General features: G+C 55.3%; 7 protein-coding genes across 7 annotated transcripts; 3 read left to right on the plus strand and 4 right to left on the minus strand.

Annotated features, from left to right (window-relative positions):
* Positions 1–178: 178 nt before the first annotated feature.
* On the plus strand, positions 179–865 carry BBBOND_0104520 (hypothetical protein, conserved; the record flags this gene model as incomplete). Its single annotated transcript, XM_012910875.1, has 1 exon — positions 179–865. One exon carries the CDS (start codon positions 179–181, stop codon positions 863–865), a length of 687 nt encoding a protein of 228 aa, XP_012766329.1.
* A 432-nt stretch (positions 866–1,297) lies between these two features.
* Positions 1,298–2,353, minus strand: BBBOND_0104530 (TAFII55 protein conserved region containing protein, putative; the record flags this gene model as incomplete). The annotated part of the gene is made up of 1 exon (XM_012910876.1): positions 1,298–2,353. The coding sequence occupies one exon, from the start codon at positions 2,351–2,353 to the stop codon at positions 1,298–1,300; it is 1,056 nt and encodes a 351-aa protein (XP_012766330.1).
* Positions 2,354–3,163: 810 nt separating this feature from the next.
* BBBOND_0104540 (hypothetical protein, conserved) lies at positions 3,164–3,883 on the plus strand (the record flags this gene model as incomplete). Its single annotated transcript, XM_012910877.1, has 1 exon — positions 3,164–3,883. The coding sequence occupies one exon, from the start codon at positions 3,164–3,166 to the stop codon at positions 3,881–3,883; it is 720 nt and encodes a 239-aa protein (XP_012766331.1).
* Positions 3,884–4,028: 145 nt separating this feature from the next.
* BBBOND_0104550 (N(2),N(2)-dimethylguanosine tRNA methyltransferase, putative) lies at positions 4,029–6,118 on the minus strand (the record flags this gene model as incomplete). The annotated part of the gene is made up of 3 exons (XM_012910878.1): positions 4,029–4,442; positions 4,657–5,645; positions 5,881–6,118. 3 exons carry the CDS (start codon positions 6,116–6,118, stop codon positions 4,029–4,031), a joined length of 1,641 nt encoding a protein of 546 aa, XP_012766332.1.
* Positions 6,119–7,306: 1,188 nt separating this feature from the next.
* BBBOND_0104560 (calcium ATPase SERCA-like, putative) lies at positions 7,307–10,420 on the plus strand (the record flags this gene model as incomplete). The annotated part of the gene is made up of 1 exon (XM_012910879.1): positions 7,307–10,420. The coding sequence occupies one exon, from the start codon at positions 7,307–7,309 to the stop codon at positions 10,418–10,420; it is 3,114 nt and encodes a 1,037-aa protein (XP_012766333.1).
* Positions 10,421–11,047: 627 nt separating this feature from the next.
* Positions 11,048–11,776, minus strand: BBBOND_0104570 (hypothetical protein; the record flags this gene model as incomplete). The annotated part of the gene is made up of 1 exon (XM_012910880.1): positions 11,048–11,776. One exon carries the CDS (start codon positions 11,774–11,776, stop codon positions 11,048–11,050), a length of 729 nt encoding a protein of 242 aa, XP_012766334.1.
* Positions 11,777–12,690: 914 nt separating this feature from the next.
* BBBOND_0104580 (C2 domain containing protein, putative) lies at positions 12,691–16,798 on the minus strand (the record flags this gene model as incomplete). The annotated part of the gene is made up of 2 exons (XM_012910881.1): positions 12,691–16,212; positions 16,418–16,798. The coding sequence occupies 2 exons, from the start codon at positions 16,796–16,798 to the stop codon at positions 12,691–12,693; spliced, it is 3,903 nt and encodes a 1,300-aa protein (XP_012766335.1).
* Between the last annotated feature and the right edge of the window lie 89 nt (positions 16,799–16,887).

Consider the following 16,887-nt stretch of genomic DNA (forward strand, 5'->3'; position numbering starts at 1 on the left):
AGTCCAGGCGCGGCCTTCCTAGTTCATACCGAGCCTAATTTCACCATGGTCGGATAATTTATAGCTAATATGCGCGTCAGCCATCCCAACGCAAGGTGACGGGCTGCGCTGCGTACACATCTCGCCTAGCCAAAGCGTTCCGCCCGCTCACTGCCCATTAGGCCCTCCAAATACGGAAATGTACATAAATGAGTACTTCGGCGCGCATTACTTGCGTCGATGTGTGAGACATTTCGGAGTCTCCGGCAGCTATGGGCCGAGCATCTACGGAATCCAGACAACTGAAACGAATACCCGGCTCATCCGCCTTCCCCAGGAGGCGCCGCCGCCTCAGATTGACATAAATGCGCGTTTACATGTGGCGCAATGGCCGGGCAAGATACGGGCGCTGCGCTCCGGTTACTTCTTCAGACCCGAGCAGCGAACGAACACGGGGTATTACCACATGCTCATCAAGGGCAAGAAGGACGTTTGTCTCGTGTCTAACGCCGTGAAGAGCCAAACTGCTACGAAGACCATTGAGAACTGCCTGCACGAGCGCACGCGCGGATTCTCCGGCCAGGTGCTGCTTCACGGCAGGGGTGTCAAGGCGTTCTTCGAGCCGCAGTTTCCGCACCTCATGTTCAGGCTGGGAGTGGGTTCAAATTGTCTGGACGCTACTCGGATTTGCACGATGTATGCCAAGCACGTCAAGGTAGAAGTGGATCGCACTGGGCTCATCGTCTCCGTACACGGGTACAACAAAATGATGGTAGGGAACGTCGTCTACCGTCTTTTCCGGCTGGTGGAGGCGAATCCGTACACGCTAAAGGGTGGCCACATCGCAAATTATCCCATCAAGAAGAAGACGCCTAAAAAGCGGTAGCGTCGGAGCGCTGCCGCGTTGCGTGGGTCGTGAAATGGAAATGGGCAGCCGTATCGGCTCTGTATTGTATGTACCCGTGCGAGTAAGAGCGCAGGAGTCAAATCAGCGGTATCAATAGAAACAAGATTAACCTCGGTTGCGACTTTTGGGGCACGGCACAGATTTGGGAAGCGCCAGCGCCGGCGATGCCACGTAGATGCCTACGAGCCGCCGCGGCTGGCGCCGCCGCACTCCGCAACGTCACTGCATGAACGATTGCGCGTAATTGGGTTGTTACAGTTGTAACTTCACACTTAAAGTTAACAAAAGTAGCAGTGGTTTCACGCTGAAGGTGATAAGTCCGAGTGGGTCAGATGTCAATCCATCTCGGAAGGTGGCTGGCGGCTACAAGACAAATTGCCGCGCCTGGTCGGCGGTGTGCCCACGGCAGCTTCATTGTTTCATAAAGCAGCTGTGGTCGCCGTTAAACATGATTTCGGAGTCGTCCGGCGCAGGTTCAAATTGCTGCACGGCTTTTATGTACTCCTGGACGTCTTCGTCGAGTCCGATGATACGCTCCTTTATGTTACCATTGCGATAGCTCTCCACTAATTCGCGGACCTCTTGGGCGCTCTTTACCTCGTAGTGGTAGCTGTCGCGCACCGTGCCGTTGAGCAAGTTCAACGCCTCCCTCTCGGCCTCCTTGACCTCTTCGTTGTTGTACACGTCAAGGTCCTTGAATCGCCGCTTACGGATGTTCTTGGTGGGCGGTGTAATGCCGTCAGGCCACTCCCACATGCACTGGCGCATGGCCTCGACGGTGACCTCCGCCTCCTTCCGCTCCTGCACGACGATCATCTGCGAGACATCAGCCGCCTTGAACAGCATGTCGCAGTCGAGCGTCTTGTGCGCCTCGAGGTGGCACGGCAGCTCTACCAAGATGCCCATCAGCTCCACGGGGACGCCGCGCACCCGTACTACGAACTCTCGGTAGTCGTAGCGCCCCGTTGGCTCGATCGATACGCCGGTATCCTCGTTAGCAGCGCTGCGCTCTCTAATGACCTCGGCGATGTCGGGGGGAAAGCGGATGATGCAGTGCTTGTCAATGGAACCCATGTCGCTGAAGTCGCATGCTCCTCCGGAGTCTGCGTATTGCAACCTCTTGGAGCTGTGCCGCTCGCTTTTCGCCGGCTTGTTAAACAGCACCTCCTCGTATATCTCATGCGCGCCGAATATGCCATGGCGCGCCAAAAGCTTCCCCTTTATGATCTCGTCGAAGCCCTGTAACTTCGGCGGGTTAGGGTCGGGCTGCGCAAGCACTTCCGAGGGAGGCCCTGAAGCGACCGCACCGCTCGCGGTCGCCGCGTCCTGATTTGCTTCATATGCGGAGTTATCGTCTTGTGCGGAATCTGGCGCCTCAAGCTCGGCTGCGGCGGTGGCAGGGACGCTGGTCACGTCGCTCTGCCCGTCGACCAGGCTGCTCTCGACGGAAGCCTCGTTATCCGACATCGCGATACGCCAAATCCGCTGCAGAAGGCGGGCGATGCGCGCTGCAGTGCGTGTACTGGGCAGAGAATCACGCCTGCAGCGTCCGGCGCTCCTGCAGGGCACGGAATGTCGGCTCTGGGCGCCGCGGCAGAAAGTAACCGCGGCACGCGATTCGGTCAATCCACAGCGTTGCGGCTACTGCATTCCGCCGCCTGCAACCAACGCCGGCTCACGTGCGTGGGAGCACGGCGCCGCAACTGCAGCGAGGCAACCTTCTTCGCCGCGGATTGCGTTGGCGCACGCGAACGGGATTGGGCCGCAAACACCGGTAATAAAGTGCTAGTATACACACCGAATTCGGCTACGTGTCTTTAAAGGGCAGATCAGCTACGGGAGCGTTGGAGAAGGGCGATACGCGCAAAGCTTAGCCATCGCGGGAACGCTACCTTCCACGTCAGCCGAAGCGACGATGATACCGCGCTGGTCATCGAATTGCGGTGTTGTTTCCACTCAACCCACCCGCATTTTGGCGGGCCGCCCCCAGGGATCTGGTCGCCTTGGCCTGCTGCCACGGCCAGTAATAGCAATCACTTCTGTTCAATGCCCGACTTCAGTCGACAAGACACCGGCGCAGTGTGTGTAGCGTCGTCCACTTTTTGAAGTGTGTAGCGGCGCGGAATAAGATGGCCGATTTACTGCTTACGGCGCCGTTCGGAACCCAGAGCTGGATGAAACGGGGACGCCGTGGCGAAACCGTGGAGCCGTGAAGCGCGCCCCTGGTGCATCCCGAGGGGGATGTGATGTGATTCTAGGCTGCTAGTGACGCCCAAAATGCCGGAGGAGAAAATTGAGGCGACTGGAATACCGCTATTCCGCCTAACGCTGATCGGCGCCCACGGCGTTGGAAAAACGTGCCTCGTGAACTCGATCATGAACAACGTGCCGCCACCGTCGTACAAAGCGACGCGGATTCCGGAACTGTACTACTTTTTGCTCCGACTATCATACGACGAGCCCATCGTAAAGGACGCCTACGACGACATCAACGCGTTCTGCTTCGAAATAGAGGACACGTGCGCGGACGACGACGTGCGCCAGCTTATCGACATGACCAGGGCTAAATGGCCGTTCGAAAGCGGCATGAACGACTACACTCCGTTTGGGATATTCAAGGAACCCCTGGTGCCGATGCGCAAGGGCGACGAGCTCCGGCCGGTGTCACAAAATCGCATGGCGTTCCTCGTCGTTTTCGACGTCAGCAACTACGAGTCCTACAAGTACGCCATATCCATTGTAGAATACATTATGCACAACCTGGGCAGCATCGGCACGACGCAGCCCCTCGTTTGCCTCGTGGCAAACAAGTCCGACCTCATGCGGGACGATGCGCCCATATGGGACGAGGCTGAAACGTTCAGCCAGGCGCGCACTGTCCCCATGTACCGGGTCTCCACGGTCCTGAACCAAAACATCGCCAAGATGATGAGGGAGCTCGCAATGCTGCTGTATGGGTCGCTGGCGCTATGGGAAATCGTGACCCACACCACCTGAGCCGTACGACGGCCCTCACAGCGCGGCGTGCAACACACTCCATGTAGCCGCATAATACCGCAAATTAGCTGTGCACGCATGTAATAATGGTGCTTATCAAGTTAACTATGGAGACTTGCGGCCGCCGAATCTCCCGGCACCTCCGCTAGCTGTTGGCGTTATCTGCCGGGGTTTCCGCCTCCAGAGGGCGTGAGGTGGCGACTTGCCGATGCATCTTCTTGGGTCCCCAATATTTGCTGGGGTTGTTCAGCCAGCGGGCCACCGCAGTGCGAGTGGAAGTTTCGGGCGGCGTGAGATCGATCCCCTCCGTTTGGATGGGCGTCTTGAAGAATTCATGAGACCCCACCTTGTTTTGCTCGATTGCGTGGTGCCGTAAGATGTCCATGACAACCTTGTTGGGCGCGTCCGTCTTCAGCGACTGCGGATCGCGGTGGAAGTGCGACGCTCGGTAGCCCAGCTTCTCGAGGCATGCCTTGAATGCGGACGGGCTGATCGTGGTCAGATTCCACTTCTGGCACAGGCACGGAATGCTGTAGTGCAGCGGGGTGTCTTCAAGCTCCTGAGAGACAATGTCACGCGGCATCACAACCAAGTCAAGAGACATCGAATATTCGCATAATCAGTCATTTCACCATACATACACCCCGCTTGCGGGAAGCGACATCACGCGCACCGATACGACCGCACAATGTAACGTTACAACCAGCGTAACCGAGTGGAAACTGACGACGTTCGTCGCGAGGCCATACAGCGCTCCCCCCCACGAAACTCACCTCGGAAATGGCCGTTAAGATGCCTATGATTTTGGCATTTTGGGTAACCCCTGGCAGCGATTCATGCGCCTCGGTGGCGTTCTTTAGCGCTGCCGAAACGAACTGCCTGTTGTGTATGGGTCCGACGTAGAGCGGGCCGCCGATCTTCAAACGTCCGTTGCACTCCTCGCACGTTCCACGGAGGTCGCCCGGCACTGACGCCGGCCGCTGCTTGGGTTCGCTGTATTCGCCCAGTTTAAGCAGCCGGAACGAGTCGCACTGCGCGCACATGAGCAACAGGGCGCAGTTTTCGCTGAGGTGCTTGCACTGCTGCACGTTGTTGCTGACCCGCACGAACACCCTGACGTAGAAGTCCGCGCTGCACGAAATCAGCGGTTCCACCACCCGCTGGTATTTGGCTGCGGTTGTCATCACGGTGTAGAGCAGAATCCTGAGCGAGAGTTCGTGGCAGAATGTGGCCTTGATGCTCGAGCCCCCGTACTTGTAAAACGAGACCAAGGGGTTGTTGCCGCAGAGGGTGGGCATGTCTGTGGACGTCACCATCAACATCCCCCCGCTCTTCACGCAGCGCACTGCTGAGTCGAGGAAGACCGTGGCCGTGGAGTAGGGGTCAATGTCAATGACGTCGATGACGTTGCGATATCGGGTAACGTCCTCGCTGCATTCGCTGGCCGCAATAACGGCCAAAAACCGCTCAACCGTACTGTTGTAGGCGTCCATTGCGCTGAATGTCTTCGATGGAACGAAACCGCAGGGGATCTTCTGGATATTGCCGTTCATCAGCATGAGGCGCAGGATGTCGGCGGGCGGTGTCAGCATCTGCGCCAGCTGGTTGCCGTCAGCACATATTGCGCGGTACTTGGACGGGGGTATCCCGTTGAAGTCGCAGTTTTTCGCGATTGCACGGGCGGAGTTGTGGTCCAGGTCATTAATGTAGATGTGGTTGACGTAGTCTCCCAACTCCTTCAGGTAACGAATGCTCCTGATCCCTGCGTTTTATGAGCGTTTCGCGCATTTAGAAATAGAGCCAGGTAATGGAAAAGCCATCACATCGGGTGCACCACGAATGCCAGGGTCGAGATGTATGGCTAAATAGTGGCGGGCCCATGAGCCGCCTCGGTCGTTGACCCAGATAACTGATGGTACTCCACCGCCACTCAATACCGGTTACGTTTAACCATTGCCCCAATCACGCACTAATCGCACAACACAACAGACACTAACCAGTTGCTGCAAGCATCTCTAGAACGTTGACGCCCACAAAGGCTCCAACTCTGCTTTCGCCCGTTGACGAGCGGCATTCTTTCGCGCGCTCCTTCTCGGATTCCACGAACGTTTTCAACACTATTAGCGAAATATCGCGATTGAACACTTGCGGAGGGTTGTAAAACAGCGGCTTCCCGTCCAGAGAGCGGCTGCTCACCTGGACGAGGCCTTCCGACACCGTTTCGGGCGCTTCCATCGGCCCCGGGGGCTAAATCGCAAGGCACATCATTAAAGCAGCATTGCTACGTAACCTTCATCCAACGTTAGAGCGGTGTGTCATTTCACAACCTAAAGGGGAGGCGACCAACCCGCCGCCACAATTACGGTGAAACCATGCGCGGACGACACTTTTGAACAACGGAATTTTACTAATGATGCTTAAAGGCACATGTGCATCAGTTTTATTTGTCGATGCTAGGAGGTGTGTGCTACCGACGAAGTGCCAAAATCAGAAGGCATGAACAAAGGCGAACACCAATCTCTTTTCGCACCCAACGCATCGATTTAAGGAGCGAAAAACACACTGATTCGTGCGTAATAACGACTGCCACCGTGCAAGCATTGGCACGGTCACTCTACACAACTGACGTAGACAGGGAACACCGGCAATGCTTCTTATCGGAGCAATCACTCGCTACCCGCCGCTAATAAAGCCGACACATAGCAAATGCAAACACACTACGGCATGGTAGCTGCGGCATCAACGCGTAAACAGCGCATTCGTGTGTAATACAGCGTAATGCAACGTTCCACTTAACACTCGGTTCCAGACGGTACACACCAGCTTTGAACGATCTCAAAAAGCCGCACTAGCTATCACAAGTTGCCACCGATGCCCAGCCAGCGCGATCCTGTCAACCACTGACTCAATGAGCATGGCCTCACGCAGCGCCACCACCCACAGCACCCACCACCATTCGTCAGCAGCAGCTTCAGTGTATCAAGTGCCACGTTTACAGGGAACTGTTTGGATTGGCGAAAGTTAAATGGCGAAGGATCAGCGGTGAAAACACGAGCGATTATCGTTTTCATCTCTGCGACCTTCCGGCACATTGATAAGGCTGATCCGTTCCATCCACGTATTCATCGTGTACGGGCCTGATACTTGCGCATTATATAAGGCCGAGTGACTGTAATAGTTGCAGTTTACGGCCTACCCGCGCGCTGGCTAGCTGACAAACAGATAGGGGGTCTACCGTCGCAGCTTACACACCAACCCGAAGAACGTTACAAAAAACGCGTTACACTTCGGCAAACGGTGTACTACAGCGCCCCAATCTGATAAGGAGCTGCATCTGTGTCTATTTTCCTTGAGAAAAACACAGGTCCTTTAAGAATAGAGGCTGTATCGTCCGCCGAGCAAGCAGTATAGCGAGAAGCAACCATGGCTGGGAATCGGGCAGTTGCGACTGAGAAAAGCGGCGACCTCGTCGTCCTCCGCACGCCTCACACCTCAAGCGTAGACGATGTCCTTAAGCACTACCGCGTCACGCTTGAGAAGGGTCTCGACAGCAAGGCTGTCGAGGACAGGCGCCGGCTCTTCGGGGCTAACATGCTCGAACAGAAGGCCAAGGAATCGATATGGGTTCTTTTCTTGGGTCAGTTTGATGACATGTTGGTCAAGATTCTGCTTGGCGCTGCCATCGTCAGCTTCGTCCTGACCCTCACCGAGGTCACCGATAGCTACGCGATCACCGACTTCATCGAGCCCTTGGTCATCGTCGTCATTCTCGTGCTGAACGCCTTTGTGGGAGTGTGGCAGGAAACCAATGCTGAGCAAGCCCTCGACGCGCTGAAAAAGCTGCAGTCCACAGTGGCCACTTGCCTCAGGGATGGCAAATGGGTCACCATCGACTCCGTGGACCTCGTTGTGGGCGACATCGTGCGCATGCGAACTGGCAACAAGGTCCCCGCCGACTTGAGGGTGTGCTCCATTTCTTCAACTTCGCTCAGCTGCGAGCAATCGCAACTTACTGGAGAATCGAGGAACGTCGCCAAGACATCGAAGCCCATTCCGGCTGGCATGGAGAACTGCGAAATTCAGGAGAAGCGTAACCTGCTCTTCTGCGGTACGACGGTTTCGGCCGGGTCTTGCGTCGGCGTCGTGGTCGCGACGGGCATGCAGACTGAGATCGGAGCCATTCAGGCAGCAGTACTTGACGCTGGGTCGCAGGAGAGGGGGACGCCGCTGCAGCGTATGCTCAGCGACTTCAGCACATCGCTTTCGAAGTTCATCAGCGTGATCTGTATCGCGGTTTGGGTTATAAACGTCAGGAACTTCAATGACCCCATCCACCACAGCTTCATGAAGGGCTGCATATATTACTTCAAGATCGCCATCGCGCTGGCCGTGGCCGCCATTCCCGAAGGACTGCCGGCCGTCATCACTACGAGTCTCGCTCTGGGAACGCGCAACATGGCCAAGAGGAATGCCATCGTTCGCAAATTGCCGTCGGTTGAGACTCTGGGTTGTACCACCGTCATCTGCTCCGACAAAACCGGCACCATCACCACCAACAAAATGCGCGCGCAAGTGCTGAAACTGGTCGGCAATGATGACAAGGTTAGGTCGGTCCACTTCACCGACGACGGTAAAATTGACACGACCAAGGGCAATTCCAATGAGATCGCTCCTGGCCAGGGTCTCAATGGACCTTTCGGTAAGCTTCTAAGCGCCGTGTTTAAGTGCGGTTGCATCTGTTCTGAGGCAGCCGTCGAGCAGGAAGAAGGCGAGCCCACCGAATTGGCCATTCTCCACATGGTGAACGACGTGCACGCTTTCCTGACGCCAAATGGCAGTGCGATAGTATCGGCGGAGTACCAGAAGCAGATCCGCAAGGAGGCCACCCTCGAGTTCTGCAGGGACAGGAAGATGATGAGTGTGATTGCCAGTGAAGACGGGGGCCACCAGCTGTACACCAAGGGTGCGCCAGAGTCGGTGATCGAGAGGTGCAACATGTACATGAAAGCCGACGGCACGATGTCGCCCATCACCCCCGCTGTCAAGGCGACTATTATGCAGGAGGTGGAGATGATGGCACGCGATGCGTTGCGTACATTGGCCTTTGCGTGCTCCAACGATGCTGCCGGCGCTTTGCAGATCTATAAGCAAAAGAGCGCCAGTGGCGAGATTTCCGAGGGCAGTCCGGAATTCTTCCAGGAGATCGAACGCGACCTCGTGTTCTTAGGTCTCACGGGTATTTTGGACCCGCCGAGGCCACAGGTCAGGCAGGCCATTGAAATGGCGCACACGGCCGGTATCAGGGTGTTCATGATCACCGGTGACAACAAGTTGACGGCTGAAGCCATTGCCAAACGCGTAGGCATTCTGCCCCCTGAATTCCCCGCCGCGAGCGACAGGGTCTGCTACTCCTACACTGGCAAGGAATTCGAAAAATTGTCAGACAGCGAAAAGCGCCGCGTTGTGAGTGGCCACGGCGTGGTGTTCAGCAGGACTGAGCCCAAACACAAGCAGGACATTGTGTCCATATTGAAGCAGCTGGGCGAAACTGTGGCGATGACGGGTGACGGAGTCAATGATGCACCCGCGCTGAAGATGGCCGACATAGGTATTGCCATGGGCATCACCGGAACTGAAGTCGCCAAGGAGGCCGCTGACATGATCCTCGTTGACGACAACTTCCAATCTATCGTCGCTGCCATCGAGGAAGGCAGATGCATCTACTCGAACATGAAGTCGTTCATCCGGTACCTCATTTCCAGCAACATAGGTGAGGTTGCATCTATCTTCTTGACTGCGGCTATGGGCATACCAGAGGGTATGATGCCGGTCAAGCTGCTGTGGGTTAACCTGGTCACCGATGGCCTGCCGGCCACCGCTCTCAGCTTCAACCCGCCTGACCACAAGGTGATGCTGAAGCCGCCAAGGAGCAACGACGAGAAGCTCATCGATGGGTGGACCTTCCTGAGGTACCTTATCATCGGTTTGTACGTGGGGGTGTCGACCGTGGGGTCATTCGTATGGTGGTACGTCCGCGGTATTTCCCCCAACGACGGTAACACAACCGTCACGCTGAAGCAGCTCATGAGCTTCAGCAAGTGCACGCAGTGGAGTGATTTCTCAGTCAACCGATTGGAAGGCATGACCGACGATATGTGCAGCTACTTCACGCTCGGTAAAATCAAACCCGCCACCATCAGCCTCACGGTGTTGGTCATGATTGAGATGTTCAACGCTTACAACGCGGTGTCTGAGGAATCGTCTCTGTTTTGCACCCCCCCGTGGTTGAACCCGCATCTCATGGTGGCGACCACGATATCGTTCACTATCCACTGCATCATTCTGTACACGCCCTTCCTGGCCAGTGTATTCGGCGTCGTTCCTCTGGACAAACACGACTGGATTGCCGTGTTGATGTGGTCGTTCCCCGTGATTATCATTGACGAGATCATTAAGTGGGTGGGCAGGAACTACATTCGGCGGTCGCAGCGCCACGAGGAGCCCACGAAACCCATGGCAGACAAGAAGGCGGACTAAAACGTAACAGCGTCAAAGCTGAACTGGAACTGCACAATTTCTGGACGTTGCACGTTTCTACGGAATTTGCAGTGACACGTGGCGGTGGTGGCATGACGGCGTTAGACGAGCAGCATATCTTTAAATGACGCTAGAATGCACTCACATCGTAAACGAGTCTGCCATTTCACTGGCCGACGCACTAACATGCCAAACTGGCACGTGCAGCGGCCCATACCGCAATTAGAATGCCCATAATGTGCCGATTTTTAGCGACGGATCAGTGTGTGCTGCTGTCCGCTCTTGTTGCGGTGGCCAGCGTGGCCACCTCGGAATGGTATCTGGTTCTCGCGCATGACTGGGCTGTAGCCTTTGCACCCGGAGGCAGCTCTCGTCAGCGACTACACGCAACCGATGTCAAGTGATCGGATGCTGGCATGCCTCACGATGAACACGACTTAGTGTGATGCGCCGGTCGGCGCGGCATGAAAAAGCATGAACGTGTTGAACATGTTACAATAACGAGTCTGTCGATCGCATATAGCGTATCAGCGTGAGCTCTATATTGACATTTCGTGGACGTCTATGAAGACACGGCCGGCGTTCATCCAATGAAGCGAGACCGGACATGCTTGGCCATCGGCCACTCTATTCTGCACTGCGAACTGGGTGAATGTTAAACGTTTTCACCGATTTTGGCTTCAGCACGTGCACTTCGATGTGATCGTCGCTTATGAAGGCCCTCACGAGGTAGGAGTCTGCTTCCAGGGGCTGCGTACCGGGTACCACACCCTCGTCGGTGAACAGTGTGTAATAGACTGAACCTATCTTGTATGGGTGCTTGAAGTAGTTGCGCCACGGGTATATTTCGAAGCCTCGGTGCTTACGCGCCAGCGTGTACACGAAGCCGAAAAGTCCATTGTCCAGCAGCAGCTTGCGCTCCACAAACGGATGCATGGGTGTGTTGGGAGTTATGTTCAGGTCCAAAGAAATAGGTCCGCAGGCAAAGCTCTCTACCGCGTGGTCGTCGCACTCCACCGGCCCGTTGCTGTTGACGAGGAACGTCTTGGTTCGGTACCCAGCGGGGTGGCCATGGCGGTCGATGAAGGCAAACAACCGGATCACACGTTCGTCGCCGCGCACAAAATATTCGACGTAGACGTCTTTGTGGCCGTATGATTCGAAAACTTTTGGGACCAACTCGACGGATCCGTACGACACACGGATGGTGCCTGCTTCACCTCGCACCAAACGGTAGACTCCACCGTCGGGGAAGGTTCCCTTAAACACGTCCACGTGATCTGAAAAATTGAAAGATTCCAAGTCGACCTGAAACGGCAACTCAGCGTCTTTGGGTGGGAAATGTAACAAGCCCATGCTGAAGGTTTTGATTTCGCACTGCTCTGCGCCCGGACCTAATTGGATAGAGTCGATATGGTTATCAGATATTCTTGAAAATTGTATCACATGAGTTTATTGCAATGTTTTTATGCAGTGGAGCGTTGGGTCGCGGCAGGCATGGGCCATAGGGGCCAAATGCCTCACCGAGGAAAGTGAGATGCACGAACGACCTCTTGTCACCTCGGCCGGCTGCTGTCTACGCTCGACGGACACACACGGGCGGCCATTTTAGATTCAATCATGCCATGAAAGACCGTTGCTTTTACACGGAGAGCTCTGGGAGCCGACGTATGGCCCTGACGACCTGCTCCGGCGCAGCTCTCCGTCGGTAAGGGGAAAAAGGACTAGCTATCACTGCCCAAGGTGACAACAAACTTACGAGCGCCGTTTTTTGCCGGATTCCGGGCAGATTAAGGCGGTAGTAAAATGCCTATAAAAATAGGTTTGCGGTGTGAGCCTGTCTACACGGCGTCGGTGTGATTGGTGCCAACGTCGGCCGCCAAAGCACCCAGGCACGCGATTGCATAAACCGATATGAACTGATTAGCTGAGCTCATAGAACACTTTTTAAAAAACGCACGAACAACTTTTACAGCAAGGAGGTAAACTGCAGGGGCCAACGCAGTTTACGGTATTGCACACATGTTCGGCCTTAAGACTCATAGATATTAGCTGTTGTACACATTTGTGGCTTGCGGTAACCGCGGAGTGCGTGGAAGATGGCTGTGGAATCGGTATGTGCATACCACGCGGCCATCCGGTGACCGACGGTTGCCGCCGTAACGCAGTGGACCTGTGTGTTCGCAGCGTCCATTACAGCTTTAAAGGCAGCGCACAGGCACTCCGTCTTTGCATATTTACGACAGACAGATGCAACGTGCGCCACGGGCTCATTTGATGGCGACCAAAATGAGCAACAGAGATGCGAAAACAAAGGCAATCGTGATGAACATCCCGGTCCACTTCAACCCTGACATAATTGCCCCCGATGCGTTGTTTATGGTTGCCTTTATTTCTTGCCAGTCCAGGTACGTGCGGTTCTCCAGCACGTTTGGCAGGAAGGGGTCCTTGTTAGGCGCCTCGCGCCCCTTGCCAACCGCGAACAGCTTGGCCTCCGAATCCGACAGCACCGAAAACTCAATCCCTATTTGCCCCCTCGACTGGGATCCGAAAGACGGGTGCAGGCAGTCCAGCCAAAACTTCTTGCAGTGGTACGGACCAACCTTCTTCCGGATTCTTGAGTAGTCCTGACGCAGGTCAATTGCGCTCTCCCCTATCAGCTCGTTGCCACCCAACAAGTTCGAAGAACAAATCTGGAGTTTCAGTAACGAATAGTCGCTGGGTATCCGAATCGGATACTTGAACCGCCAGTTGAAGACGGCGGTTCCGTCGCGACTATTGTAATGCGTGTCAGTTTCCTCAACGAGGTCCTCACCCTCCTCGACCTGGTATGTGCCACGAACGAATAGCGACAGTGCCGAGTTCCCATCCAGAGGAACACCACGCAGGTCCCATATAACAACACGGAGTTCGTAGTCCGACTGCTCCATGCCACCCAGCGTGCGGATGGGTTTCGTCTGCGCAGTATCCAGGTCCATCATCTCAATCCAGCAACGCAGCGTTCCGTGAGAAACCGTGGAGTCCTCGTTTTTCAAAGTGCGGAGCTCTATGGGCACAATATCTTGCACCATGAGCTGCTGCATCTTCTGGTTCAGGAAGCGATCTTCGCAGTCCACAAAGGTGGTGCCGATCACCTCATCCTGGATGGTCCCCTGCTCTACGACGCTGATTTTGAGAATTGAGTTTTCGGGTAAGGCGCAACCCAAGTTGAAACAGACGTTAAACACCGGTTTCACACCCTGAGCGCGGATGGTGGTATCTCGTATGTTCTGGGGGTAGCTCAGCGACGATTTCTGCTCTCCATCGGAATTCCGGACCCACAGATACGTCGGGATGTTGCTATGGCCGCTGCTCGTGTAGAGCCCCTTGGCCTGGAGCACGTAGAGGCGCACAACGAGCTCTTTTGCCTTGGCGTACAGGTCAACCAACTTCTGACGGCGCTCGGCCATCTTCGCAGCGGCCTCCCGGCGGACGTCCTTGTTGTCGTTGGCATCCACGCTGCACATGTATTTGAGGACGCCCACAGTTTCCGGCACGCCCGCTGGGGTGCACTGCACAATCGGGGCCTTCATATAGGGAAGGTCCTCCAGCGCGAAATCACATTCCATCTCGTAGGGGATCTCGTCACGCTGCAAATCGTCGGGTTCGTCATCCTCCACCACGGCGATGTCGAAGTCGTTGCGGAACTCCTCGCCGTCACGCGACTCGCCGGCGCGCTGCAGCGAGACAAAATCGAAGGTTTCGTAGATCTTCACGTTCTGCGATTCGATGTCTTCCCGCACAACCGACTTCGAGGAGCCGCTCTCGTTCTTCGATTCATCGATGTGGGTCTGCTCCCCGGTCGACAGAAAATCTTCGAGCACCTGCATCTTGAAGATATCCTTGGAGTGAAGGCGCTCCTCGTGTGTTAGCCACGGCAGAAACGCGTTGAGGCTAACGTACGTCACGCCGAAGCACTCATTGTCGCCGGTGATGACCACAAACTCGATGTAGCAGTGGTGCTGCATGCGTTTCGGGAGGTCAACCATGAGGCTGTGAGTAGTCAGGTAGTTCCAGTTCCCCTCGGAACCGGAAACGGGGTTGCCACTGGAGGACTTGTAGATCGGGTTGTCACGGCTTCCGAAACGGATCAACACGCGAGGCCGATTGAGCGGTCTAAAGGCGCGCACTCCGATGAGAAGCAACGAGACCAGTGACGCGATTTTGGACGGGCGAATGTCGTCGAAAAACGGGTACAGGTCCGGATCCTTCAATAAAATGTCAGTCGGGACCAACTCAAACGCAACTAGCACACAGGGGTGATGCAGATCGTTCTTTGTGGACTTCAGCTGGACCCACTGAGGCGCCTTGCGCCACTCCTTGGGAACCTTCGTGAGACTGAAGTGGCCGTTACACAACAGCTCGCGCGAAGCAAACATCGACGTTGGCTCAGCGTAAATGTTGATGGTCACATCGGGCGCCAGCACGAGGTTGGAAGGAAGCAAAACCTCCACCTCCGTAGCCTCGTAAAACGAGGGGCACAAGGTGCCTCTGGCCACCTGGGTTCGGATGTGGAACCCACCGAGCTCTATCTCCACGAAGGAATCTGGGAACCCCGCCATGCCAAGGCACGGGATATTCAATGCCTCGTATATCATCGCCCGAAACACGTACTTGGACAACGTGTATTCGAATCGACCTGGGCGTTGCTCGACTTCGTCACCAATCACCTCAATGGACATAAGCATGTTGAAGGCATCAATGCGCGGGTCAGCCACGCTTGGCATCAAAAACCACATCGGTTTTCCCTGTGAACGCCGAATTAGGTCGTACGATATGCGTTTCCAGGCCACTCGCGGTTGTTCCGTGATTCCCCATTCCGAACGGTCGTTAACGTAAACGAAGAAATCCCAGAAGTCGGAGTCGTTGCTACCTACGAAAAACTGACGACTACGGGACGAATTCAAACCTGACACAAGAGGCTCCATGGGCGCCAATCTGCCTACAGTGTCGTCCACTTTGTAGGTGCCATTTGCGCCCAGTCTCAACACCGCGGTCCGCACGGAGTAGGGGCCCAAACAGACAACCACCTCTATTGGCACCGTCGAGTTGGCAAGAGGCACCACCTCATAGATGTCAATCCACACGATGCGCTTCTGAGTCGGAGGCGCGGAAATCTGCTTGAAGGGCTTGATGCCCACCACAGGCGGCACCTGGACCTGCGTAGCCGATGCGCTGATCAAAACGCGTCCACCATAATCAGTCAGACATTCGTTGGAGCCAACCACGTACGTCTTCACTAAATCGAGTAGCCCTGACGTTGATGCGTTATTGCAGTATATGTTGACCCATCTCGGAGGGTAGTCATTGTTGAAGAGGTACTTCACGTCAATGGACTCGCAGTGGAGCAGCACACTGTTAGACTCCCCATTCCATATCTCCACCGTCAACAGGTCGTCGAAAGAGGGCGTTAAACAGGGCATGTAAAGCGTCGACTGCCACTCGGGGTTTGGGTTGTCCTTTATCACGGGGGTCTGGACCTGGAGTCCACCGTGACAAACTCTCACGAAGGGCTCCAAGCATGTCGATAAGAGAGAGCCCCGCGACATGAAATCGCGGCCGCATATGACGTTGAGGTTCAGGACGTAGAACTTCGACGCTATTTCGGGCGAACGCAGATTGCGAGCGCCGCCCTGCCCGACGTCCGCAGCGGCAATGATGGCACCCGTAGGGCGGGTGCCTCCCACACCCTCCTTGAACAACGGCACATTATCTCCCGGTCCAAAGACACCCACAGAAGTCAGCAACAACCCCTGCACGCGAGTTATACACGAAAAAGCAGATGAAGTCGATGTGCCACGGACACAAAATTGCTGCTGCGGCGTTTCGTCTAAATAGTCACTACGGGACTTCTACTACGACAAAATACCGCAAATTAGAACGAACAGGCTGTATAAATACGAAGGGACGAACAAATTGAGTGTTTCAAATCACATCTCGATATGGGTGAAAACGTACCGCGTTGTGACCCGGGAAGTCAGGGCAGAGGACTCTCGCCCAGGAACGATGAATGCAGTGCTGCTGCTTCGAGTAAATGTAATGCAGCCCGAACGCATGCAATCCGATGAGCGCACTCTGTATGCGATATTTGTGGTGGAGGGATACAATAATCCGAGTTCTGCTCAGCTCAGTGGGCGTCAGGTCAAGAGTGAAGTTGAAGGAAGCGTTGAAAACCGCGTTAGACGCCTGGTTCTTCTGTATCGTAGAGTACTGCGTGTTGCCAACCGTCACCAGGCAGTACAGGTTGGGGATGATGTCAACCTCGGAACTCGGATCCTTGAAGACCACCTCCTTCACCTCGTGAACTTCCACCTTTATGAGGTACTTCACGGCGGCCATGGTGGCCATGTGTGTACGTATTATATTGCTTGTGCATTATAAAACCCGGTCAAAGCACACAGTATACGCATACTGGCGCGCCTAGACAG

This window comes from Babesia bigemina, assembly GCF_000981445.1.
Source record: "Babesia bigemina genome assembly Bbig001, chromosome : I".
Taxonomy (NCBI): Eukaryota; Apicomplexa; class Aconoidasida; order Piroplasmida; family Babesiidae; genus Babesia; species Babesia bigemina.